Source organism: Pseudocercospora fijiensis (genome assembly GCF_000340215.1).
Source record: "Pseudocercospora fijiensis CIRAD86 unplaced genomic scaffold MYCFIscaffold_4, whole genome shotgun sequence".
Lineage (NCBI taxonomy): Eukaryota > Fungi > Ascomycota > Dothideomycetes > Mycosphaerellales > Mycosphaerellaceae > Pseudocercospora > Pseudocercospora fijiensis.
In genome coordinates, this window is record NW_006921535.1 from 1438546 (window position 1) to 1457239 (window position 18694).

General features: G+C 53.2%; 6 protein-coding genes across 6 annotated transcripts; 2 read left to right on the plus strand and 4 right to left on the minus strand.

Moving 5' to 3' along the window:
* Positions 1-625: 625 nt before the first annotated feature.
* Positions 626-1902, plus strand: MYCFIDRAFT_72023 (uncharacterized protein). The gene is made up of 2 exons (XM_007927754.1): positions 626-724; positions 780-1902. The coding sequence occupies exons 1-2, from the start codon at positions 662-664 to the stop codon at positions 1470-1472; spliced, it is 756 nt and encodes a 251-aa protein (XP_007925945.1). The 5' UTR covers positions 626-661; the 3' UTR covers positions 1473-1902.
* Positions 1903-2148: 246 nt separating this feature from the next.
* Positions 2149-4234, plus strand: MYCFIDRAFT_51430 (uncharacterized protein). Its single transcript, XM_007927661.1, has 2 exons — positions 2149-2851; positions 2910-4234. Exons 1-2 carry the CDS (start codon positions 2356-2358, stop codon positions 4160-4162), a joined length of 1749 nt encoding a protein of 582 aa, XP_007925852.1. The 5' UTR covers positions 2149-2355; the 3' UTR covers positions 4163-4234.
* Positions 4211-6511, minus strand: MYCFIDRAFT_36105 (glycoside hydrolase family 31 protein; the record flags this gene model as incomplete). Its single annotated transcript, XM_007927541.1, has 1 exon — positions 4211-6511. The coding sequence occupies one exon, from the start codon at positions 6509-6511 to the stop codon at positions 4211-4213; it is 2301 nt and encodes a 766-aa protein (XP_007925732.1).
* Positions 6512-9772: 3261 nt separating this feature from the next.
* Positions 9773-10734, minus strand: MYCFIDRAFT_136436 (uncharacterized protein; the record flags this gene model as incomplete). The annotated part of the gene is made up of 3 exons (XM_007928041.1): positions 9773-9895; positions 9943-10073; positions 10119-10734. Coding segments are annotated over 3 exons (870 nt in total), but the record flags the coding sequence as incomplete, so codon positions are not given.
* A 1242-nt stretch (positions 10735-11976) lies between these two features.
* Positions 11977-12744, minus strand: MYCFIDRAFT_80421 (uncharacterized protein; the record flags this gene model as incomplete). The annotated part of the gene is made up of 3 exons (XM_007927790.1): positions 11977-12268; positions 12501-12559; positions 12718-12744. 3 exons carry the CDS (start codon positions 12742-12744, stop codon positions 11977-11979), a joined length of 378 nt encoding a protein of 125 aa, XP_007925981.1.
* Positions 12745-14671: 1927 nt separating this feature from the next.
* Positions 14672-17083, minus strand: MYCFIDRAFT_196276 (uncharacterized protein; the record flags this gene model as incomplete). The annotated part of the gene is made up of 4 exons (XM_007928042.1): positions 14672-14819; positions 15185-15210; positions 15697-15878; positions 16012-17083. 4 exons carry the CDS (start codon positions 17081-17083, stop codon positions 14672-14674), a joined length of 1428 nt encoding a protein of 475 aa, XP_007926233.1.
* Between the last annotated feature and the right edge of the window lie 1611 nt (positions 17084-18694).

The window sequence follows — 18694 nt, forward strand, 5'->3', positions numbered from 1 at the left end:
TGCAGATGTGATCGAAAGATTCAGGTGCAGATGCGATGCACATCGCGGAAGGCAGTGACAGCTCTGTCGCGGCAGGTGGCCAGCGCGATGGGAGTGCACTGCACTTTCCCTTTCTCCAAGCTTCCTGCCCGTCATGGACTTCCATAGCTGCAGCACGTCCGCCTGTATGGGACGGGACGGTGGGCAGGCCAAGGAGGTCAGAAAGATCAACGCTAGCATATTGAGCAGTTCGCCTCTGCCGTACCACCACCCCGCGAAGAACGCGCTTCTGCCACATCCCGTGCTTGGACTGCAAAGACGTGTATACCGCCGCTACGGCATTCCCTGTTCCTGTTCCTGCTGCCTTGCCTGTATTAATGCACCGCTCGAGCGAGCGACTCGCGGCTTCGTGGCGGTGTTGTCCAGATTTCATCGAAAGCGATTCCGGGGACCAGCTGACAGCCTCTGCCATCAACCTTCCGCCGGCGTGGCATACATGGCGTCTTGATAGAAGCTGAACGGACGGGTGGCGTCGGCTGCTGCGCCACGTGGCCATCATCATCGGCCAAGCGGCCCTGGTCGTGTGAAACTATCATGCTTGGCCTACAACGACATCACCTTTCCATCTTTCAAACAATCTTGCGTACGCCCAAACGTCGGAGACGACAGTATTTGATGCAACATGGCTCCACCGGAAGAAATGTACACAGCGATGGTCAACCGCTCCATCAGGACCATCAAGGCTGTACGCGCAATGCAATCGCAAATGGGAGGGAGCGCCCAATACTGACGATACACAGGAACTCGAATACCTTTGTGATGCCTCGGTCATATCGCCCCAAACCCTCAACGACCTGCTCTCCAAGATCCCGCCTCAGACAGCCCTTCATGCTCCTCTGTCAGTCGGCGCAGTACCATCTGCCTCGCCTGCTGTAGCCGCTCCGCAACCTCCTAGCCAGCCTTTCAACAACCTGAACCTGAACCACGCCCAGACGAACGGTCACCACAACGACAGAAGCGACAATGTTTACAACCCGACCCCTTCGCCTCAACCTCCACCACCAGCATATAACTCTCCTCCGCCAGCCGCGAACTGGGCGCCTCTCTGCACAGCCACGGCACTTTACGCATATACCTCCACCGATGCTGGTGACCTTGAGCTGCAGCCGAACGACCACGTGACAGTAACCGAGTATATGAATGCGGAATGGTGGAAGGGCAGATCAAGCAGAACTGGCCAAGAGGGTATCTTCCCAAGGTCATACGTAAAAGTCACAGATGAGAAGGGAGCACAACCTGGTCCAGCTGCGCCCAACTACACCAACAACCACGGCAATGCTCCTCTTGAGACCTCGCAAATGGGCAACGGTGAAGGCAAGATTCCTGGCAAGGGACAAGAAATGGGCAAGAAGTTTGGCAAGAAGTTGGGTAATGCGGCTATTTTCGGTGCTGGAGCTACTATTGGTGGCAACATCGTGAATTCGATTCTTTGATGATATTTTGTGTATTGGCAATGCATGAGGATGGTCGGCGTCGGCGTTCCAGCTGGGCATAGATTTGTATGTTTAATCCAGGTTTCCGAGACGTGCGCAGGGGTGCCATGAGGATCACAGAATGAATCTTTGATACAATAGCTCTCCTACCTGGAGGCTGGACGTTTGTCCTAACGAGCGCTTCGAGCGGCCCTCACATTCGAAGAGAAGCGTCTCCATCTCGGCTGAGATAAGGGGTGCGAAGAAAGAATGCAGCAGGCTTCCCATCTTGCAAGGAAAGGCTGTGGTCGAAGTTTGGCTTCAACGGCGTGGGCAAATGAGACATGGTCTGAGGAAAGGTCAAGAGCAACAACGTCTTGGGCGACGGTATAGGAAAGTGAACTTTTGAAACAAGATAACTTTAAGCACGATGAATGAAATGGTTGCATACATATATCAGAGAAAACGTTGATTTGTGGAGGCATGAATGCACGCACGCTCAGTGTGATGCAGCATCGTTGCTCGAGCGATGCAACTCCATCATCTCCATCTTGATGTCCTGTAGTACTGTCCTACTGTCCGACACATCTTAGAGAAGAGAAGAGTCAGAAGTCGAGACTAGTCACGATTTATGGCAAAAGGTGATCTCGTGTGGGAAGCTTCCACCGTTCTACATTCGTTCCTGAACAACCACAGCCAGGAACAGGAGTTTGACTCTTGGTCGAAGGACCAGGGCGCTTATTAGAGGAAACGTGAAGTGTCACTGTGAAAGGATTGCAGCCAAGAGATCAAGCCCAGTGACGTGGCACATCTTGGCCTCAAACCGGAAAGCGACTCAGCCAGTCGACCCTGTGACTAGCGACATTGCGAGAACGGCATTCGATCCCCAATTCTGAATTCCGGTATGGCTTCCGGGTTGACGGCGAAGCTCTCAAAGTTCAATCCGTTCGGCAAGGGTAAGAAAGACGAGGACGACTGCGGAGAAGCCATCGACAGCGACTCGGTTGCTGGTGGTGGCCATGCTGCTCGACGAACCAAGATTACGAAGGAGCAACTACGGGTCAGCCATGCTCTGAAGAAGTTTCTGGTCAACCATCAGGTCTTCAGTCCAGACGATATTGCCCTGAACTCTGGTGAAAACACCCCTGCGTTGAAAGAACTTCTCGACAAGCCTCACGTTAATGTTCCCAGAGAGCTCACGCTGAGAGGAAGGCCACTTACAGAGTACTTCATCAGCTCGAGTCACAACACTTATCTTCTGGCTCATCAATTGTACGGCACATCTTCTGCCGTAGCGTATGAGACAGCGCTTAACACTGGCTCAAGATGTGTTGAGATCGACGCCTGGGACGACGGGGAGAATAAAGAGGAGCCAAAGATAACACATGGTTATACCTTAGGTAAGGGAGCGGCTCTCTCTACTCCGCTCGAACAAACGAGCTAAGTTAAAGCACTTAGCATCTCACATCCCGTTCAGAGCTGTTTGCGAGACCATTCGAGATGTGGTTGATAAGGAAGCTACTGCTCCAGTCGACAGCGATACTGGCTACCGAGCAGCCCCGATCCTGATCTCGCTCGAGAATCACTGTGATGCGAAAGGCCAGCTGCGACTGGCCACCATCATGAGAGAAGTCTGGGGCGAGCGACTCCTCAGCAAACCAGTCAGAGACGAAGGTGCACGCGAGCAAGGAGACTCCGGCGAGCACGTAGATCTCGAAGAGCTGGGCTCCAAAATCGCTGTCATCGTAGAGTACCACTTGCCCAATGAAGAGGAGTCCGAATCAAGCTCCGATGAAGACGAAGACCCGCAAGTCAGAGAAGACCACAAGCGGTGGCGAGAAGAGAAACGCAAAAACGCTTCCGGCGGCATCATTCCTGAGCTCGCAGAACTCGGAGTCTACGCGCAATCTGTCAAGCCCGTAAACCATTCCTGGTTCGAAAGCGTACTTCAAGACGGCCCACCGCACCACCTCATCAATGTCTCTGAGTCGGGTCTTGCACCACTGCTGAAGGCAAATGGTGCAAAGATCGGCCAGCACAATGCCAAACACCTCATGCGCGTCTATCCGAAAGGCACACGAATCTCGTCCGCAAATTTGAATCCCGTCCCATTCTGGGGCGTAGGCGCACAAATCTGCGCTCTGAATTGGCAAACTTTCGACGCCAGCATGCAGCTGAACGAAGCACTTTTCGCCGGAAGTGACGGCTTCGTCCTCAAACCCGCAGCCCTACGAGAAGGCGGTAGCGGGAAACTCGATTCTGGAAGAAAGAAGCATTTACGCCTTCACATCGCCGGAGCCACGGACATCCCACTACCAAAAGACCGCGACGCAGACGACGAAATCAAACCATACATCACATGCACTCTTGTTCATCCCGACGATATCAAGAACGAGCCACCGAAACGCAAGACTTCTGGCTACAAACAACACAAGTTAGGACTTGTGCATAAAGATGCAGACTCACCACCGACTGATCCGTTGTGGAACGAGCATCTGGATTGGGATTACGAAGAGAATGAATTGGTGTTTTTGAGGATTTTGATCAAGAGTGATGACAAGTTTGCTCGGAATCCGGTTTTTGCCGTGGCGGCTGTGCGGTTGATGTATGTGGCGAGGGAGTGGGTGTTCATTCGGATGCTGGATTTGAAGGGCAAGGAGACGCATTGCACTGTCTTGTGTAAATTTGAGATTACGGATGCATGGGAGTGAAGCATGACTATTATTTAAATATCTCCAGCCATACATACATACATAGGTTTAGTCGATACTAAGCTTCGTCGCATTCTCCTTCTTCACGAATTCCAAAAATGGTTCCAGCTCAGGAGTCCTGGCACCATTCACGATGAAAACCGCCGGCTGACCATACGGCGCCGAAACAGTGACATGCCGTCCACCATCGTAAATAGTCCCACTCCAAACATGCTCATAAGTCCTCTTCTTCCCATCACCCGGCGGCAAATACACCGCAACCTCAAACGTCCCCGGATCCAAAACCGGCGCAACATACAAATCCCTCCCAAGATAAAAACTCTGAAAACTAATTTTTCTCGCCATCAAATCTTCCGGATGGTACAAAACCGGAGGCCTCAGTAACGGCCAACCCTTGGTCTCGCTTTCGGTCTGCAAAATTCTACGTCGGTACTTTGCGAGCGAGACAAACATTCTCGCGTTGTAAGCATAGTAAGTGTAAGTGCTGGTATTACTGTAGAATTGTGCGTTGACGGAAGGGATGTTGCCTTCGTGGGATCTGAAGACTGCACTGCTGACGGCCGCTAGTTCGCCCCAGCGACCGAGGAGTTCTGGGGAGCGGGTGATGTTGTAGTTTTGATAGGTGAGGACGGTGGTGTAGCCGCCAACGTCAGAGTGTTGTTGGGCGAAACCTGAAACGCCCATGTGGAGCATGATTGTGATGACGGATTTGATTCCATCGTGCACGCCCCAGTTGACGTTTTGATCGCCGACCCAGAAGAGGTTTTGGTATTTGCTTGAGCGCTGAGATGCGGAACGGTGGAAATTGACGGCTTCGTCTTGCAGACCGAGCTCTTCGACCACTTGGCGATGGATCTGGGACCATTGGGTAGGATAGGCATTGTGGTAGAAGAAGGCATCACTGACTGCGCCGTAGACTTTGACATCTCCTGTCAGAGGGGTGTATTCGCCGAAGTCGGTCATGAAGCCGCTGATGTTGGCATTCCAGACTTGTGTACGGAGCACGTCGATGAACCATTCACGCAAACCAGGATTGGTGAGGTCAACAACACCTGCATTCAAGCCCGGTCCGCTCGATATGATGGCCGTAGAATTTGTCGTGGTGTTTTGCACAAAGTACTGCGCTGCACTTGCTTCGTCGTACAGATTCCGTCGATACCCAGTATCCTTCGTTGAGACATTCGCCAAGAACGTGTTGACGTATGACAGCGTTCTGACATTGTGCTTGTCTCGAAGATTTTGGACGAATTCATTCCAAGTAGGGTATAGGACCTGGTCATTCTCCCAATTCCACCACAGTCTTGAGATGTTGATGTAAGGACCAGTCTGCTTATGCGTGCCACACCAGTCCTGCAGCCACACAGCGGCGATGGGAGTGCTGAGGTTCAAACCCTGCTCGACAATGCTATTCACCTTATCCTGACCACCTTGGATACCCAGAATTGCTCCTTCATCAACCCACTTCGGTAAAGGCGGCATTCGTCCAGAGTATGCTGTTAAAGCCTCAATGGCATCGAACAAGTTCTTGGTTCTCGTGAAAGCCCCATCCACGCTCAGAGAATCATACCGAATCGTCACCTTGTCCTGTGCAAAGGTGAAATTGGCATAGCCGGTGCTCTTCTCGGAGAGGTAGAAGAGTCGACTATCAGTGGTAATGTACGATGGCACCGCGGTGTATGATGTGTAGAAGTTACCTCCAGCAATTGATCCATTGGCATTCGCAATTGATGTGATAGGCTCATCACCTCGTCCAACGCCCTGCTCGCGAGAAATGATTGGAATACTTTGATTCTTCAGTGACGCAAACGAAGGCTGCTCGCCTAGCCCGTAAAAGTCCTCACTGGCGGAAGAATCGAAGCTGAAGTATAGCTTTTTCAGTGGGTGATCGATGTTCGTCGAAGGCGATACGTCCAAGTAGAAGGCAACCCTATCACTCAGATTGCCTGGGACCCAAAGCGTAAGAGCATATTCTGCGGAAGCACTGCCACAGTCCAAGAGATGTCCGCTGATTTGAGCCGCGGATCCAGTAGCTGTGTTATTCCAAAGCACTTGCTCTATGCCGGTGATATTCTGTCCAGAGCATTTCGACTCGTCAACCTGAGCGATCTGAAAAGCGCCATTCGAGCCAACAACGGAGTCATTGCCAGCGCTGGCACTAATGAATGGCTCTTGGATGCCAGTGCTCCAAACGCTGAGTCTGCCTTTCACAATCTCCAGTTTATTCTGTGACTTCCAAAGCGTAAAGTCGTTCCCAAGAGGCCAGTTATCCTCTGACGAGGCCAGCACACTTTGCGTCGAAGCAACGCATGCCAAACAGTTCAGTGCTGGCAGAGCGTTTCCTGTCCTCATCTTGCAACGAGGTGCCGTGAGGGTTTAGGAATCTTGCTGAAAGGGCAGACACCAGCATCTTGTAGTGGCATCCATCGGAGCCTTGAGGTCAGATCCATCTTCAACACTGCCTGTAATTACCGAAAGGTTCAACCTCGCTTCAACACCGCTGCAGGAACAAGTGGAGATGGTGGAGGACATGCACGTGGGCGTCATTCGCAAGGATCATCGCGTGCTGCACTTTACCCGGTATGGAAGACTGATTCGGGATGTCGGTATAACTGCCGCGATGGAGCGACAATGACTTCGTCTGATCATGTCAATACTGAAAGCCACCATTTCACAATACCTCTGGCTCCAAAAACTCGGCCTGCTCAAAAGCACTCCGCAGTCATCTACGAAGCCAGAGACTCCAAAGACAAGACGTCACTGATCGGAGCCAGCATAGTCTCCACGTCTTGAAATGTCTTGACACCGACATATATAACGAGATCCAGAAAACCGGGCAAGTATGGCTCTCGAAGACTGCGAAAGTCTCGCGCTTCCCTTGCAACATTATCTCCAGATGAATCCAGAACGTGGCCATCTCGTCGCGATTAAGCAGTATTCTGAGCTTCGACGTCCGCGCCTAGAAGGTGTTTTGACGAAAGCGCAACAGCTCGCCGGCATGAAACAGGACATGGGCTTCTTCCAAGAAATGCTGATGTATTTCTTCGTGTGGCTGTTCGCTCGTTTGAAAGTGATGGAACGTTATCAGCACAACCTCAACCAATACAATGTGCCGGGACAGGTGGCGAAGGTCACTGCGCAAGGTCGGTGGTATTCTTCAGCCGGAAATATCCGGAAGCATGCCATGATGGCCTCAATATCACAAACGCCATACGGCGCATCAATTCAATCTTCCTCGCCAGTAGACACTACATCTATCTTAAAAGCAGAAGAAGAGGAGATGTTAGGCATTCTCACACTTACATTCCCATTCCCATTCCCGTTCCAGTCCCATCAACCAATGAAGTCTGTTCGGGCTCGCTTGCTCGCCTCCCACCATGAAATGAACGCCTACGCTGTGCCGAATTCAAGTAATTACACCCGTACTTGCATTACAATGTGAACTGAATTGGACACAGCCGCATCGGAGGCAAACCCTCCTCCCATATCCCATTGCCTGCATCCACTTCTGCCTGGCGCCGAACGATGTTGTGACTCCAGGTTCTGGACTCCATCTAGCGATGGCACTTGACCTGAAGCTGCCGGTGTGCTTTGTGATGCACTGCTGACATGCAACCATCTAGTTTATGGCTCCAATATTGTGTTAAGTATTTATATCTCGGTCTCTCAAGAACTTGATTGCTGACTGTTTCAATCTGTCACGTATCCGCTTCGTCTCGGTGGCGGTGGCGCGCTCTTCCGCTTGGCGCTACTGAATCTTCGAACGAGTGGAAGCTCCTATGCTTCGTTACGATCTCGACCACGTCGCCGGAAGAAGTCCATCACTCTACGGGTAGCGCTCGAAGACCCACCATGACCGTGATCGTATGCATTTTCGAACTTTCGGTTTTGCGGTCGCAAGCTTTGATCTCTAGGTTCTCGTGGAGGTGATCCTTGTTGGCCCCCGTATCGTTCCCATTCACCATTGCTACCAATGTTGTACTGCTCGCCATCTTGTGGCTGAACCGAGGAACCGGCCATGCCAGGATCGGGGGTGTAAAATCGTTCTGGTGCATCTTGTCCCTGCGATGTTGGCTCCAGACGGTTCGACCCGTACCCATCATCTCGGAACTGCTTGCGCTGAACCGGTGGCGGAGTTGGCAACGCCCCTGGCGATGGTGGCAATGCTTTATCGTATCGACTTGAACCAGGTGCGTTGCTACCGCGTCGCTGCTCTCGGGCCTTTTCTCTTTCTTCTTCGTAGTAAAGAGGGATGGCGCTGTTGGTAGTAGACTGACTCGGGCTATCAGACGCGCCTCGGCCAAATGCCATGCCCTTGCTCTCTGGTCTGCCAGTGCGGGATTGGTTGGACTGCTGCGAGTTTGGAGGTCGGTAGCCATCATCGCCTGAATCGTACCCCGGCTCCTTCTTGCCGCCGCTGCCAAGAATGTTGTTGACACTCATGCTTGCAGGCAGCAGCCACGAGAAACGTCTTGAGGATCTGCGTCCTTGTACGCTGCCTTCTCTCGAAGTTTTGCGTGTAAAGCCAAAGCTAGGTCGACGACCGTCGGAAGACATTCTAGGTCCAGGTTCTTCTCCAGCATTTGGCATTGCGTTCTTCATACTGACAGGAGGATACTTCCGGCGATCACGTTTCTCACTCGTGATCTGTGCTGGTTCATGCTGTTGTGAGGATTGTCGCTTAGAGTTGCTTTTGTTGAGCACTTTTTCTGCAAGACTGCCCAAGGTACTGCTTCTTCGGTGTCCTGGGGACTTGGCAGATGCATGTGACTGTGGTCTCTGGAATTGACCACCAGAATGGGCCTGTTCGCTCTGAGGTCGACCGGTCGCATCGACATTTTCCGAAGACATTGGGCCAGATCCTGCTATGATATAACCAGAGCTTGACTTCGGCTGAGAGAATGATCCTTGGGCAGTGGTGTTAGTCGGCTGAGCAGCAGCAGGTTGGCTGTACGAGTTGCCGCGTGAAGGCAGGCGAGATGTGCCGCCCAGTGTGCCGCTGGTGTTCGGTCTCGGCAATGAGCTCGAGGCTGCAGCAAAGGGGCTGCTGGCGTCTTTTTGCCGATCTCTGCCAGACCGAGACGTTGGTGGCTGCATCGCGTTGTCCTGTCTTTGATGCTGTGTGACCTCCACGGGGCCTTGACCCTCTGCCCTTGCTCTTGTCTTGCCAGATGAGCTTCCTGGAACAGCTTTGCGTGCGCTGGGGTCGGCGGGCGAGCCTGCCTCGCCGCGAATCGTTGCGCCTTGAGGTGCGACGTATTCGACTTGCACCGTTCTTCTCTTGGCATCTCGCTGTTGTTTTCTGATGTCGCTCGCTTCGTCTCCACCCATACTTGCAGCTGGGATGTGCTTTGCCCCTTGCGCAGATACCGATCTCTCGCCATGTGGTCTGCTCGTTGGTTCCCGAACAGATGCGCTGCGGCCAAGCCCCGTATCATCATCGCTCTGCAACACCGTGCCTCCAATGTCTTTTTCGCTCTTGACTCTGCTGCCGATAAAGCCAACCACATGCGTGTACTCACTGAGCCAGCTGTGCCGTGCCACCTCAAACAGATCTGCTCGCCGCCTCGGATCTGGAACCAGGATCCGCCTGAGCAGGTCTCGCGCATGCGGCGTGACGTACTCAGGAAATGTGAGGGGTGTACTTACGATGTATTTGTATAGCAGATTGATGTTGTCGCCCTCAGGGTTCGCAGGGTCGTCGTCAAAGGGCAGGTATCCAGCGAGCATTGCGTACTGTCAAGAGTCAGTATGATGACCGAAATGCATGTCGTCGTTCTTACCAAGATGACACCACAACTCCAAACATCAACCTTGCGACCGGTGTAGAGACCATCGCTCACGACCAGCTCGGGAGCTGCATAGCATGGACTTCCACAAGACGTCTGCATCAGATCACCTCTTCTGTGTCCGCCTTCCCGTCCATCAACCCAAGGAATGAGCTTGTCGAGGCCTTGACGTTTCACGAAGTCCTTGTCGGCTATTCTGTTCTCCGTGTCTTCGCCCAGTTCGTCCTCAGGATCGAAAGTGTTCGCAAATCCAAAATCCGTGATGATGATGTGCTTGTTGCGGTCGAGCAGCAGGTTTTCGAGCTTCAGATCTCGGTGGACAATGCCCTTCTTATGGAGATAGCCCACGCCAGATACAAGCTGTGCGAACAGCCGCCTAGCTGCCGGATCCTTTAGATATCTGTGGTTTAAGATGTAGTCGAAGAGTTCTCCCCCAGATGCATACTCGAGAATGATTCCCATGTGGCGCTCGGTCTCAACGAACTCGTGCAATCGAACAATGTTTGGATGTTGCAGCTCACGAAGAATTGAGATCTCGCGGTAGATCTTGGGAAGTCGAGTGGTGTTCCCGGCCAAGCTCTCCTTTCGAATCAATTTGATGGCGACTTGGACTGTGGAGTCCTTCTTCCAACCCATCTTGACTTTGCCAAACTCGCCCTCGCCAATCGTCTGGCCAAGGATGTAGTCTCCAAACTTTACCTCCTTCCTGTGTGAAGAAGAGTGCTTCAAATGCTCCTGTCGACTTCTAGGCACAGGTGCTGGTTCTGCGGCATCGTTCAAATTCATGTTGGCCATGTGGGAGGAGGGATCAACGCCACGAGCTTCAGCCTTGCGGGCCTCCTCTCTCCTAATGTCGGTCTGCGGGTCGTCCACTACTATGCGGTTGATTACGGCGCTATTCTCGCGAGGCAAGTCAGTGCCCATAGGTGGTTGGCCCATTGCTGTTTGCGATCTGCTGGTTGTGGGGGTATTCCGCGTTCGCTGACTTCGACCACTGCCGGGGTCTTGCTGTGGGGAGCGGTATCCAGGCGCGGTCCTTCTCCGCTCAACATCACTCGCGTCATTGGCATAGCTCGATTGACCATGTGATGATTGAGCTCGTGCAGACGAATACGCGCGATTGTCGTAGGGTGCTGTTGATGTGCTAGCTGGTGTCTGCTGGGCGGAAGTCCTGATGGGGAGTGATGGATTGGGCATGGGCAGTGACGATGAGGCCGCTGAGGAATCCGGGTAGAACTGCTGGTATGTGGAAGAGCTCATGCCAGCGGCTGCCTGCTGATTCTGGCGAGGGGCGCTGGTCATGGCCGGGAGAGCAGTGAATTGTGGCTGCTGTGAGGGCGAATTCGGGATGGAAGCATGGTCTGGCTGACGGGCTGCAGGTCGCCTTGACGCGGGCGGAGAGGGTGACAGCGGCGCGGTGGGGTTGGTAGGTGGATTGTATTGCTGTGGGCTCACGGCAGCGGACGACATGGCCTGGTCAGGTCTGGCGAGCGGCGGGGCGGCGTGGGCGGTGGTGCAGTGACTGGACGAGAGTCGACCAGCGTGCCGTCTCGCGTGGCTGCAGGTGCAATTACACTCACTCGCAATGGCAATGGCAATGGCAATGGCAACAGCGCTCTGCTATGCTGTGCTCGGCGGCAACAGCTCGAATGCAGGCGAGGCAGCAGCTTGCTTCTGCGGCGGCGGCGGCGCCGACAAAGAAGGCGCTGGCTGGCTATCTGTCGCCTTTCCGCGGCTTGTATCTTTGTCTCCTGAGAGCAGCAGGCGCGTATTGTATTCCACCTTGATGCGTCGACAACGGCGCTCCTGCCCGCAGTGCACCTGCAATATGCAAATCGAAGCGTGTGGCGACGTGTGGGTGGTGTGGTAGGCGATGCGATGCGATGCGATGCGATGCGATGCAATGCGATGCGATGCAGCCGTTGGAGTAGGTCGAGTTAGGTGGGAGCAGAAGGCAGGAGCCAGAGCCGGAAGCAGAAAGGCAGTTGCAGAAGCAGCAGCAGTCTGGCGTGGCACACTCGAAACTCTTCACATGCACGCTTCTGCGTGGTGTGCAGGAGGATTGGCGGAAGGTGTCGACGACGCAAGGCTGTCCGACAGATCGGAGCAAAGCTGTGTCGAGGATGGCAGCAGCCAGCCAGCAACGTGCAGGCGAGACGAGACTGGGATGGGCGGCCAATGTGAGCGGGAGACGGATCCTGGGCCGTCGAGCGTCGAGTTGGCCGGAGCTCGCGCGCGCTGCAGCTGCAGACAATCTCCAGAACTTGTGTAACACGCTGCAACGCAATGCTTCCTGAGGCCAGCCAGCACGCTGCGAGTACTGTATGGATGCACAGCAGGTCGCGCGCGTGAGGGCGAGTGCTGGATGTATGTACAGTATCCACCACCATACCATACCGCATCTCTCCTCAGACGCTAGCAAGGCCCAAATAATGATTTGGGCCAGCCACCTCGCCCATTCGCTACTAGTACTAGGTAGGTACGGCTACGGCGGGTACGGCTACGGGCAATTTCGCGCAGAGGCTGCATCGAATATCGATATAATATCGCACGCGGCCATGATACAGCTGTCGCATAGATCGCCTGATCGACTGCTCCGGCTTGCTTTCATCTGTACAGACAGTGTATACATGCTCTCTACTATGCGTCTCCAATAATTCATATGCCGATGGAGCGATCTCATCTCAAGCGGTGCCATCGGCGTTGTTCTAAGCGCGCGCGCGCTCGACGACCCTCATTTCAGCCCGAGGTCATCACGGCTCGACTCACGACCAAGTTCCGTAGACGTGCAGGCATCGCGGCGCCAAATCGATCATCGATGCTTGCCCGTTGCTTCTGACATGCCTGCCATCCCTTCGGATGCCTCTAATAATATGATCAACAACAACAATAATAATTGACAGCTTCCTGTTCAAGTTCTCGCGTGAACGACTGCATCATCGTTGGTGATCTCTAGACTCTAGCGCGCTCGCCCGCCTGCGAGTCATTCTCGAGACATGCATCATCATCAAGTCTGGTCTTGCGCATCGGTCCGCTGCCTGCTGCCTGCAGCACATTTGAAACGGCTATTCTATCGCTGCCCAACTGACCCTCTCCGACATGCTACATCGTTGCAACTTGGCCGCTTCCTGCATCATCTTAAGAACTCAACTTCTATAACAGTCTGCAGCTACGACAGTGCTACTACTGTGACAACACCTTCTCTGCCCTGCGTTCTGCCTTCTGGAAACGCTTCAGATACCCATTCTGAAACATACTCGCTGTTTGAAGCTTGCCCATCATTGCTACGACATCTCGTCGAGCCTAGTAGCCGGCGCTGCTCTCTCGCTTTTCCACGCTCGGATGCTGATCTGATCTGGCCGTCTCAATGTCCGCGTTGCAGGCGGCACAATTTTACCCCCGTGCTTTGGGCTCTTGGTGGCAATATTCGCAGCACTCCGGACCTCCTGCCTGGTTTTAGGAGCGCGCACGCCACGTCTACACCTAAGAGTCATGCATGACGCGCACTGACCATGGCTTTGCGCCGCGCAGAGAGAGGATTGACGCGACTTCCGGCTGATGGGTGGTGGCAAGAGCTCCCCTCGTGGAATCCAAGTTTGACGTCGGAAAGAAAGACCAAGAATAGACCTCTCGCAATGCCACAACCAGGCGGCTATGTTCGCCTTCTGGAATCTTGGTTTGTTCTCAGCACGGCATATTTGAGCATTGACCGACGATACATGTCTTGACACGTACGGAGCACGAGCACGCTGCTTGCACTCGAGGCTTGAGATGGAAACATTCCGGTCATCGAGCTGGAGCTGGAACTGGCGATATTTTGTGCAGAGTACGCCTCGCTCTCCGCCACCCTATGCACCTTAGTTCTACTGCGTTACTGCCACCGAGGTCGTCTTGCGATTCTTTCGAGAAAACATGTCAACACAGAGCGCACAACCATCGAAATTCATAGCGAGTCGTATGTACGTCATGACACAACTAACCACATCCTCACCCCACTGCCGTGCAGCAAGGCAGTCGCGCAACTTCCTGGCCACTAGAATACCGGGATGACTCGATCGACCACCATTGACAACCCACCATATCCCAGACAAACTTCGCCCTCGCACACTGCCAGTGCCATCACGCCCACGGCTTCTCGGAAGCTTCCAAGAACATGAAATGATGCTAAAGATACACTTCACCTCATTTCCGCACAGAGCATGTCAACAAAGCATCAGTAACAACATCGTGATATCACAATCTGTCCCGCATGAGCACATCGCGTTCCGAGAGCGGCGACACCGGCGAAAGCTCTGATAATTCGATCCTTTGCGTGTTCGGGATACTAACACCGACCTCACCTCCATCGTCGCTGCCTGGTCTTCGCGGCAACGAATCCCTCGGTGCTGCTGCTATTGTAGGAGATGATGGCGGCGCAGATACCCGTGATGGCAACGACCGAGCTTCAGACTTCGGAGGCGGAGCAGGAGGCAGCAAGATTCGATTGGACTTGTGCCTGCTAATACTCCTCAAAGGCCATTGCGTTCGCGACATCGAAGGGTCAGGCACCAGTGTTCGCTCACTCGACCGCGCGTCCGGTTGCTGCACGAGCGTCGCTCCCGTCAGCAACGAGTCCTGGAAACTGTCTGTTTTCCGCGCCGCTATGGGTGAAGACTCATCAACGCTCCCTCCATGAGCATGATATCGCTGCGTCGCTTCTTCGAATTCTGCTTTATCCTGCCTTTTACGACGTAATGCGAACCATGCTAGTGCCAGTAGCGTGAGCAGGATTAGGATGCTGAGAACGATCAACGAGATGTAGAGCGCTGATGACGGACCAGACTTTCTCGGATTTGAAGCTGAGATGTGTGAAGTACTGTTCTCGCCTATAGCTGTTGAGATAGCAGTAATACTACTGATGGCGGGTGTCCGAGCTACGCTCGTCGTCGTCGTCGTAGAGCTGATCAACGTCTCAAAGAGTATCGACGGCGGCGTATCAGTCGAGAAAATCGGTAATCGAAACGACGCAGAAGGCGTAGGCGCAATCGAAGTATCAACAAGCAATCCCAAACTCCTAGTTGCCTCCACAGCCGCCTCCGAAATCTTCGACTCAAGAATGCTCGTTCCCGAAATCACCGCTCCGTCCCAAGCTTCATGCCTTGGTCTTTGTGGGTTCTGGTTCTGGTTCGCCATCGTTCGGGAAAGGGTATGGAAGAGAATACGAGCGAAGGCGGGAACTGGGAGGCGCGACGCTTACCAGATCTTCTTCGCAGCAGCGGTTTGCTACAACGCATGCATGCAACGTGCCGCATGTGTGGTGCATGAAACGAGGAAGAGGAGGAAGAGGAGAATGGTATGGTATGGTATGGTATGGTATTGAGTACCCAATGTAAGGCTGTGCGTCGGAGATGAAACGTTGGTGGTGCTTGGTGCTACGGCAGGTATGAGAATTGCAAATTGTAAGTTTTGTGTTCGTTGTGTTCGTTGTGCTTGTACGAGGAGAGGAGAGGAGAGGAGAGGGCACGTGATGGATGGATGGGAATCATGTTGTAGGTGTGTTACGTGGGGTTGGAGGAGATACATCTTTGCTTTGAAAAAACAATATCCATGCATGATTCGACTCATCCGCGTGGTAAACTCGTGAAAGGGCTTGGAAATTATAAGTAATAAGCCTACAAGAACAGTCTCTCTCTCTCTCTCTCTCTCTCTCTCTCTCTCATCCCGAAACAGTTCTTCGCAAAAGATTCTCGTCGCTGTTATCATCCTCACGACCAGCGAAAGAGCGACTCCGAGCCGTCTTGACAAGATCATGATCAAGTAAGGCATCCTGTCTTTCAACCTCTTGTAACGACACTTCTTGATCGTCAATGATGTTCCTGTCGCTCTGGCTTCGAGACCGTCGCGAAGGGGAAGCTTCAACCTGCTCAGAAGTTTCGACAGCTTCGATATGGCTGATCAGATCATCGTGAAGTTCCTGACTATCCTTGGAAGGCGAAGAAACGTCTTCTACTTCGGACAGCGCCTCGGATTGGTCTTCGGGCTCAGCTTCGACTTGTCCGGTCTTGGACATGATATTAGACTCACTCTTCACAGGACTTGGTGACCTTGAAGTAGTTATCGGTGATGAGTGCTGCGAAGATAAAGAATGCTGGTCGTTTGTCAACCCTGCTTTTCCTCCCGAGTCCTGTGCTTCTTCAAGGCCACCTTGCTGTGATCCTTCCTTTCGCACGCTTGGCGTTTCTGCGTGTGTCGCATGTTCCAGGTCATCGAACGGGTCTCCGGCTTCTGCTCCGATTTTGCGGGACGTCTGTGGTGCCTGTGCTTCTTCAACAGGTACTTGGTCGCGAGACGCTTCATGTGCGACATCTGTCTTCCTGGTCGGTTTTAGCCAGAGGCCTGGGTCATCGGCAAGATCATCGCGGTTTCTTGCTTCCGGGGAGATATCAGGAGCATTTTGTGGTTGCGATGTGATCGAGTCGTCGCCTTGGTCGACAAATGGATCTTCTGGTCGTGATGGCGACACATGTCCATGATTTGTGCTTCCTCCATTGAGCCTTGGGTCACGAGGACTATAGGCTGCTTTTGGATGACGACGACTGGCTGCTTCAGGCGTGTCTTCTGGTCGGTCAACGAACGGATCTTCAAGGTCGCTGAAGTGAATTCCTTCCTCGTCACTGATACTGTCGCGAGGCGTATCGCCGAACTTCGCTAATTGCTGAGGAGGCTGCTCATATTGCTGTGATTCTTCTTGCGTCTGCGCAAAGAACGTAGGATCAGATCTGCTTCGCGTCTTGGGTTGTTTCAATGCTTCAAGAATAGCTTTAATGTCGGGCTGAGTACCGTTGGCATCCAGGGCTGGTGGTCTCTGTTGATTCTGGGACTCGGCAGGGTTTTGAGATGCATCTTCAGGTTGATGCTCTGAGCCTCTTCGCCTCACGTCTTTACGGTGTGGACGATGCAGTCTCGAACAGTATATTGCCACTGCGACCACAGCCAGCAAGACAAAGAAGCAGATTGGCACGGATATGGCGATGGCCAATCTCTTGTTCAAGGACACGCCTGAGGCCAGCGGATGAGCCGAGTACGATATTGTCTCGGTAGTGATCGACGACTGCTGATCTAGTGTTGTTGATGGCGAGGAGCCCAGAATCTGCATAGGTGCAGCGTTATGTTTTGCGAGCGGTACCGTAGACGATGTCTCGGAGTTTGTGGTGGAGGTACGATCATCAATCGTCTGACGCCTGACTTGAATTTTTCTACTTCTGCGTTGGAAGGCCATCGAACAGAGTCTCTCCCGGACAGCGTTGCTCCAATTCAGTGCAGTCGAAGCAGAGCGCTCCTCACATCCTCCTCAAACCAAGATTTGCTTGACATTCGGCGCTTCGGCTGGTTGTGGTCTGCTCGGGCGAAAATGATCCATGTACGTTACGTTACATAATATGCAATCAACCGGCACTATGATCTGCATGCAAGATATTTGGTCGCACGACAAATTGAAGTGCTCGATCGATAGGTCATGCTCGATCGCATGCCATATTATTCAGTCCTTTCCAGCGAGCTGCGTTGGCAGTACGACCCGGCACTTTCAACATGCAAACGTCAAGCGCTTGTCACTCTGAAAGTGGCTGATGAAGGTGTCACAGCACAGCGTGCGTGTATTGGCAATACATCCTGATAAGGTGGTGACCTCCTGGCTCCCAGAATAGAGCTTTGGAGCATTTTCGCCATAGCGAAGGTGTGAAGTAGCGGTATGCAAGCTGCATGTTGCGCCAAACTTCCCAGCTTTAAGCGACCTCTGCAAGCATCAAGCGTTTCTCGCGAAAGCGAAAGGACATCTCGCTCCTTGTGCTGCTCCTTTCTCTGCATACTCTCGCCACTTCTCTGCTGCGTTCAGCACTTGTTGAGAAGAAGTCCTCTCCTACTCTTTCGGGCCAAGCTCCTCTGGCAGATATCCTTCACGCCTGTAGCCAGGTGAGTCGTCCGGTCTTAGCGATGACCTGAAAGTGTGGTGTTCGATAGTGCATGGAGTACGGATCGTCCAAGTACTTGGCGAAGTTGGTTTGGAGTTTTCTTTCGTTTCGACGGCGTGGGGAAGCTGCGAGGACGGCATAGGCAGAGGTGGTTGCTATAGCGAAGGCCAGAGGGAACATGAGTGTGTTCGTCATGCTGAGCGGTGGCCATGATCAGTCTTCTTCACAGAGAGTTCAATTGAGAGTGTAGCACTACACGCGTGCATGGAAACCAGGCAAACATCTCGAGGTGCTACTTGACGAGATACGGCAAGAGCCCTCAGCACACCAACAATCGCCATCGGCACTCTTATATTCCTTCCACGTAAGTGTCACTGCGTGATTTGTAGTATACAGCAAAGGCAACGGCAACGGCAACGGCAACGGCAACGAGCGATGTCAGTGGTCGCTGGTGGCGCCACTGCACCCTTGTACCCTTGTTTGCTCGGTCCGCAGCCTACGGAACAATCCGCACTGTATACTTGACGAAAGGCTGGAATCACGAAATCCCCCTTGCACACCTTATAACATCAGCCGGAGGCCCGGAGCCTCTCTCTACATACTAGTAACTCAGACCGCCGGTAGTTCCAGTAGTGTCTTTGGTCAGCACAGCTAACGTTAGTCCTGCCGACACAGCGACACGACAGCTTCCTCATCATTCCACCTACATCTGCCTCTGCATGACCGCCTTCCACCTCTTTGTTTCCACCCGATTGATACACGCTTCGAGAAGCCCACCTGTTCCTGCACCCACGACG

Bases quoted from the DNA above. Each gene is read 5' to 3' on its own strand.
- MYCFIDRAFT_72023 (XM_007927754.1), top strand. From the start codon at position 662: ATGGCTCCACCGGAAGAAATGTACACAGCGATGGTCAACCGCTCCATC. The intron at 725-779 runs GTACGCGCAATG...GACGATACACAG, and splicing joins CCATCAGGACCATCAAGGCT to GAACTCGAATACCTTTGTGA.
- MYCFIDRAFT_51430 (XM_007927661.1), top strand. From the start codon at position 2,356: ATGGCTTCCGGGTTGACGGCGAAGCTCTCAAAGTTCAATCCGTTCGGC. The intron at 2,852-2,909 runs GTAAGGGAGCGG...TAAAGCACTTAG, and splicing joins AACACATGGTTATACCTTAG to CATCTCACATCCCGTTCAGA.